The sequence below is a fragment of the Typha latifolia genome, chromosome 3, assembly GCF_019914945.1.
Source record: "Typha latifolia isolate L0001 chromosome 3, TyphaL0001v2, whole genome shotgun sequence".
Lineage (NCBI taxonomy): Eukaryota > Viridiplantae > Streptophyta > Magnoliopsida > Poales > Typhaceae > Typha > Typha latifolia.
Window position 1 is genome coordinate 3,366,879 of NC_133088.1, and position 7,079 is coordinate 3,373,957.

A 7,079-nucleotide genomic window follows, 5' to 3' on the forward strand; every position below is an offset into this window, starting at 1 on the left:
TTTCTTTGATTGATCGTTCTCAATAAGATCTATACCAGAGAGCTTCTAGCTAAAGAAATAAATAAAATAGTTTCGTTAGCTTCTTCCTTGCCCACTCTATAAGGAGGCTCTAAAATTTTCTAATCACCTCTTGGATTTGCTGTGAAAGGGGAAGAGGAGTTATACAATCTCTCGTAAGGAGGTTGGTGTACTACCACAAGCTTTTATTTCTCCCTTGGGAAGATCTAGAGATAGTTAACTTCTCCTTTAAATTTCTCAGCGTTCTGAAATTTTGTACATAATAAATGTTGTGCAAAACTCCACAAGCAAGAAAGCCTGCAGAGTTGGTCAAGAGCAGCTCTCACCTCCCAATCCGGAGGTCTTGAGTTCGAGCTATGAGGATAATATGTGCGCTCATGTGATAGGGTTGGGTCCATCACAGCCGTCTGATTCTTCTTAGATGAAAACAAGCACATCTGAGCTCTTTCTATTTTCTATTTTTAATTTAGATTTTTTTTAAAATAAAAATTTTAGTCTTACAAACTCTCCACATTACCCGTCGGATACGCTCACAGTTCTAAACTCTGTTTTAAGATCAATAAATAATTAAGGATCGATAATAATCTTATACCTATAAAATGGTTAACATATTCATATTGTTTTTAAAATCCAGACGATAAATGCACACCTGAGCTCTAACTTTCTAATTCACATTTTCTTTTTCTCCGAATTCTTTTGTGTTTTTACTCAGAGAATCATCTCTGGAAACATATTGGTGATGGTGATGTTGAAGTTGAACTAGTTATACGTCTAATTATAAATTGATAGGAAGTCAATATGATACTATTCTTTTGCTATTGCTAGTGGGTCTATCTATCTTAAATGCAATTATTTGAAGAAAGAAAAGATCAAATAGAAGTTTTGTTACCATAATGTTGCCATAAGAAGTTTTGTTTCGAAATCAAAGGAAAAGAAATTACTGGCCTTAATATGATACAAAACATGAACAAGTAACTCTGCTCAATCTGAAGAGCAAGGGGCAATCGCAGTATGATCTAACATATTTCACCTTAAATTACAAGGTTCTAAAATAACAAGCCCAAAAGCATAACCATAGTCAAATAGAATTGCTCATACTTAATTTTCAGACTATTGTATTGTATGAAAATAATATCTTACTTCAGAAAAAAGTATATCAGCTCTCAAGACAAGAACAGCTTAAGAGAAAGAAAACCATCACGCCATCAAAGAGATATATATATTCATAGGAAGTATTTACCTTAAACTTCTCAACATCGATACAAATACAACAATTACCATGCTTGTAACTCCAGTTTACCATAATATTTACTGGAAGCTGTCACACTTACCATCCGACAGAGTTCATATAAAAATAAAAGAATGGAGTTCAAGGACCCAATTCCTGAGGTCAAACAGTTACATCGAGTGCTTTAGAGAACACTTATCACATCTTTACATTCTTGACCGTCCATCAAACAGTGTGGTCTCCAGACAGGAGTATAATACAAAGTAATCACAACTTCAGAGAGATAGAACTGATGCACACACCAAGGCACCTGCACCATATCACTTTTTTCCAGTCGTAACCCCAACTACGACGTTGCTTACCTGCAACATCCAAAACCGTCATATATTTGTTTAGTGTTTCTATTTACTATACACACACACACACACACACACACATAAGCAGAAACCCAAGCTAGTAGCAGTAATAGAACTTTGAACCCTTACCAATTTGCCTTTTTCATCCACTGACATAGGGTTCTCAACAACAACAGTGACGTTCTGAGCTTGAGACGGAGGCTAGAAATACAAAATAGTGGGTTCAAGATCATAGCATGTAAATACTTGAGTATATATTACCAGAGGCCCTAGGTTAAGAAAAATTAATATATGAAATGGACATACCGCTGAAGTTGAAGGTGCAGATCCATTAGGCCTATGTGCTGCAGGCGTAGGAGGTCTTGCAGTACCAATCTGAAATAGAAATGGGAGAAAATAGTTAGAAGACAAATAAAATTATGTTGCTCAAATACCATAAGATAGTGAGAAGAACGATTAATAGTAGATCTTAACCTACCCCAATATTTGTAATATAATGACATACAGCACATTTGACGGATGGTGCTCCATATGGATAAACAAGAGTAGTGCGACATTGAGCACAGTTCACCTGAGCTACATTATCTGCATAACATGTAGAAGCAAACACAAATATTGAGAATGTCATGGGACTATGCTAACTTATTGGCTCATAAGAAAAATAGCAAAACATTGCACACATGCACTGGAATGGTTCCCAAGGCTTCTGCTAGGATGCAAATACATTGTACTAGTAATTTAAGAATGGATATCAAATTTGATCTTCTGGGAAACTTTATCTTAACAATGACCCAACAGAAAATAAGCAATTCAACCCCACAACAATTTTTTGCCATTGTTTTACAAAATTTGAGTTTTCATTTGAGAAATATACATAATCTACATTGACACTTAGTGGAGGGAACATAATACAGATGACAATGCAGTATCACACTTATGAACAACCAGATCGAGTGTTAATAATGAATCAAGCTGCACATTTAACAGTTAACACAAATGCACCTATTTTGCAAGCTTCAAAACCAACTTTGCACCTCCTTACCATCGTTAGAGGTGTAAACATGCAATTATACAAATATATCACTCTGGCTATGAGGCTACTGATGAAGAAAAGAAGAATTCTTCAATTCTTCTCTTCATGCAATATTGTAAATGCTATATTTCGTTATAGATACTAAGAAAATGCACCATAGTTTCAGTATCTAAAAATGATATACACTTACCAAAGCAAGGGATAGAAGAAACATAGAAATAGCATTTACTCAATAAATAATGGGATAGAGAAACTAAAAGTAAAAAACTGAATAGGAATGGTTAGGCTTTGACTTTCCTAATAATGCTAAACTATAAATGTCACATTCAAGTTATATAAAGTAAAGAAATGCTCTACATAATCTAATGTCCACATGTACACGAATTAATGAAGGAGTCTATGCAAGTAGCAAATGCCTACAGAAAATAATAAGAACCTTCCCACCAAACAGACTTGCAATTGGCACACAGCCACACACTATCATATGAGGGTTCCCTTTCAAAGTTATTGAAATATCCATTGGGAATCAATATCCAAGTGTTGTAGACCACTTCAGAAAAAGAAGGAAAAAAGAATGTTATACGTACCTGGTCTAACAAGATTTACTGTGCTACAGCATGAGCATCTCACACTCGTTGCACCACGTGCATACATTAATAATGTCCTGCAACCTCCGCATATAACCTGAGCCATCTCCATCCCTGCAAAATATTGGACTCAGCCTTCTGTACCATATAAATCCTCAAATTGTGCAAATGGGGAAAAAAAGAAAACATAGCCTAAGAATCTTTTAAAAATAAAAGGGAGTGTAGTCAGTGGATACTAGGACAAATGGGCTCTGAGAAAGATCTCATAGGTCTAAGATAATAATTAATAACCATTGAAGGCCAATACATCATATGGAAAATTTCTGCATATATCTTCCATTTTCACGGCATATTGTGCCTAGGACTAGTTATGCAGAAATAAGTTCGCATCAATTCTTGAGAAAACATTATATAAACTATAAAAGTAAAGCTCTAAGAGTGTTGACATATGAGGATAGGATCTATGCTGTCTCATCATAATATTTTCTTGGAACACACTTACAGTTTCACTTGTCTGAAACTTTGAATTATTTGAAAACCTATAACTAACCACCACAGGGTATAAAAGATTAATTGAATTCCATGTGCATGTTGCAATACTCTTGAAGCATAATGTTCTGCATACAAAGAATATACCTATCAAATTTTAGAGCTATCAGGGGCACCATCTGAACAGAAGCACCTCTCATGTGTTTGAATTTTATTGACACTTTTGAAATTATCATTTCAGGGGGGCATGTAAGTAAAACTGAAAATAAATCATCAATCACCAGGTAACAGAAATGGAATCAATAACTGACACTGGCTCTAACAAAAAATACATATATAATATTCAGTGGTTTGGAGTTTGGACCAAAGTAAACAGAATCTTTTATGGCTAAGATAGGCTACCAATGCATATAATATTTCCTAACAATAAAATAACATAAAAAAAAACCAAATAATTCGTTATTTAATAATTATGAATTTTAGATCATCTTTTCCAAGCAAAGGATATAATTTTACCTAGAGGGGGCACTGAAGTTATAGTGCTGCATATTGCACAACATACGCTAGTGGCTCCCCTTGGGTAAAGAAGAAGGCTTCTGCATCCGTTACAGACGACTTGGCTCTGCATACCTGCATTTACGTTCTTCTAAAATCAAATGACAACTAAGTAGAGCTAAATCACAAAATATCGGGTGCATCATCCACAACAGCGACCAAAATATCTTCTTTTCTATCAATTATCGATAAATGTAATACTAGTATTTTACAGTGCATCTACGGGACTCCTACAAGCAGAATGATAAGAAAACACTTCACAATAAAAACCACAAATTTGCAGTCCAATTGGACGATAATCGATAAATTAAACAGACCATCTAAATTCTTGTCAAATCGCAACACATCAAGTGCAGACGAAAGATCAATTCCTCAAAGATCTAACCAAACCTCATAAAAAGATCGAATCTAAGAAGATACATCTGATACAAAAAAGAAAAGCTCAAAAATCTAACAACATCTGATCGGATTACCTATCAGAAGAAACGGAAGAAAGAGAACAAGAACCCAACGATGGATCGGCAACTAAACCGCGGAGAAGAAATCGAAGAAGCCCTTCGCCGACGCGGCGATCTCGATTCGATCCTTGGATTTCTTGGAAACTCCTCGCTTTGAGACGCTTCCAGAACAGAAGAAGATTACGACCGAATCAAGGAGGGATTTTTTTTTTTTTTTCTCTCTTCTCTCCTCTTTTTCCACTTCTTCGGTTGGGTAAAGGCGTTAATAGAGAGAGAAAGGAGGGCAGGATGAAACCGAAAGCGATGAATTTGGGGTTCTTCGAGGAGAGGGGAAACGTTGGAATAGGAAACAAGGTTTGGTCGACTTTTTTTAGCTTACCATTTATATTCATACATAAATTCTAATAATTTTATATTAAAAAATTATAAATAATTACACTTTGACTATGACAACTATCAACAATGGTAGTCTATGCTATTTCCCAACTCCCTCATTTAATATATTAATGGAAAAATTATTATTATTATATATATATATAAATATATATCATAGTTAAGGGTCAATGTCAAAAAAATAATCTATTAAATTATTAGGCCATCTGGAACATGAGAAGTTCCGCATATGATTAAATTATTAAACCTAATGTGTTAGTAGTTAGTTCTCAATTACCTTGGCTTAAGTAAAGGTTTTAGTTTTTATGGTTAAATACATTTTACCTCTCTCTCATACTTTAAAAAATCTTAAACCAATAATTATACTTAAGGACTTAATTGAAACCGTTAATTTTTTTATTAAAATTAATAGAGCAAGCTCAAATTACTAAAATACCCTCATTGTGTTTATTAGGCCAAAATTTTAATTTGAATATTTTTAATCCCATATTTATCTTGGTTTTAGATGTGATATAACCATTAAACTTAATAAAAACCAGATTTAATAAGAATTATTATATAGTAAGCATAATCTAAAAAATAAGAAAAGAAAACCAATGAGTATTTTTTAAAGAGAAAGAAATGCTTATATAAGATTATTTGTTCATAAAAGTGTAAAAAATAGAGGGAATTTAGCTCGGCATTTAATTTTTAAAATTTTTTGGGCGCGCTCCAAAATATTAAAAGTTTAATTTTTAATATAACTTTGCAACTATTCTTATATATATATATATATTGCCCCTCTGTTCCAGAAAAGATTTTAATTTGGATGAAAAAACTAATAATTTTATATATGAACTAGTTTGAAAAATTATAAAGTACATAGAGTTAAAGTAATTTTAAAGATAACTATAGAAATATGAAATATATTTAAATTTTTTTTAATAATTCTACAATTTCCACCCATGCTATTTGGACAAAACTTGGTAGTATATTATTAGCTTAGAAGGATGGCAGCAAAATCTTTTAGGGAACTCATGGATATTTGTAGAAGATTTTAATTTGGATGAAAAAATTAATAATTTCACTTTGGTCGTAAGTATACAAACTAGTTTAAAAATTTTAAAAATATATAGAGCTAAAATAATTTTGAGCGTAAATATAAAAATATAAAATATATTTAACTTTTTAACAATTCTACAATTTCCACCCATGCCATTTGGACAAAACTCGGCAGTATATTATTAGCAACTCGAAGGTTTGGAATATGCTAATTTTTACCGAAAGGAGAATTTGGAGGAGGATTGGAATATGCCAAACCATTGGAGTTAGATTGCCAGGACCCTCACAACATGAAAGCATCACAACACAATATATGGTTGAGACTTAAGAGGGGTTTATTTATTATAGCAACCAGTTTAGCGATAGGTTTGATTTTATATGTAGCACTCTTAAAATATTAAATTTGACTCGTATCAGCTCAAACTTGGCTCCAAAGTAAAAGTTGAACAAATTTTTAAGCTAGAAAATATCGAGCAAACTTGAGCACAAATCGACTCGCTCAGCTTAATTAAGACTCAAAATTTTTCATATGTTATATTAATTTATACTGTACATCATATAATTTTTCTTATTAATTCAGATTTAATTCAAGCTGGACCGACCTGAATAAAACTTGAATTGAGCTCGTATAAGTCTCAGAGCTCAAATTATGTTTGAATTGAGCTTATTTAAGGCTCGAGTTCGAATTAATCTTCACATTAAGTCGGTTTAAAATTGAGCTCTCTGCCTTTTTCTAAGAAATAAGTATTCTTTATTCTTTTTATAAAAATTTGGTTAATAACCCAATTTTCCCTTTCAACTGTTGACTTTTTTTTTGTCCATTCAAATTTTAATTTATCTCCAAAATACTGTAGGTTAAAACTTAAAAGGGCTTATGTTGTATAAAAAAATTTGGAGTTAATAAATCCATTTATAGCTTTA

The 7,079-nt window shown here is 32.7% G+C and overlaps 1 protein-coding gene and 1 non-coding gene across 2 annotated transcripts; one reads left to right on the forward strand and one right to left on the reverse strand.

The window, feature by feature from the left end:
- The first annotated feature begins 369 nt into the window (after positions 1 to 369).
- LOC140785404 (small nucleolar RNA snoR114) lies at positions 370 to 463 on the forward strand. The gene has a single exon (XR_012108459.1). It is a non-coding gene; the product is annotated as a small nucleolar RNA snoR114 (small nucleolar RNA).
- Positions 464 to 1,238: 775 nt separating this feature from the next.
- Positions 1,239 to 5,086, reverse strand: LOC140784294 (protein LOL3). Its single transcript, XM_073131604.1, has 7 exons — positions 4,740 to 5,086; positions 4,228 to 4,341; positions 3,223 to 3,336; positions 2,081 to 2,187; positions 1,909 to 1,977; positions 1,732 to 1,803; positions 1,239 to 1,608 (listed from the first exon to the last, which is right to left on the reverse strand). Exons 2-7 carry the CDS (start codon positions 4,337 to 4,339, stop codon positions 1,567 to 1,569), a joined length of 516 nt encoding a protein of 171 aa, XP_072987705.1. The 5' UTR covers positions 4,340 to 4,341; positions 4,740 to 5,086; the 3' UTR covers positions 1,239 to 1,566.
- Between the last annotated feature and the right edge of the window lie 1,993 nt (positions 5,087 to 7,079).

Bases quoted from the DNA above. Each gene is read 5' to 3' on its own strand.
- LOC140784294 (XM_073131604.1), bottom strand. From the start codon at position 4,339: ATGCAGAGCCAAGTCGTCTGTAACGGATGCAGAAGCCTTCTTCTTTAC. The intron at 3,337-4,227 runs GTAAAATTATAT...AATATTTTGCAG, and splicing joins AACTTCAGTGCCCCCTCTAG to GGATGGAGATGGCTCAGGTT. The intron at 1,804-1,908 runs GTATGTCCATTT...TTGTATTTCTAG, and splicing joins CTGCACCTTCAACTTCAGCG to CCTCCGTCTCAAGCTCAGAA.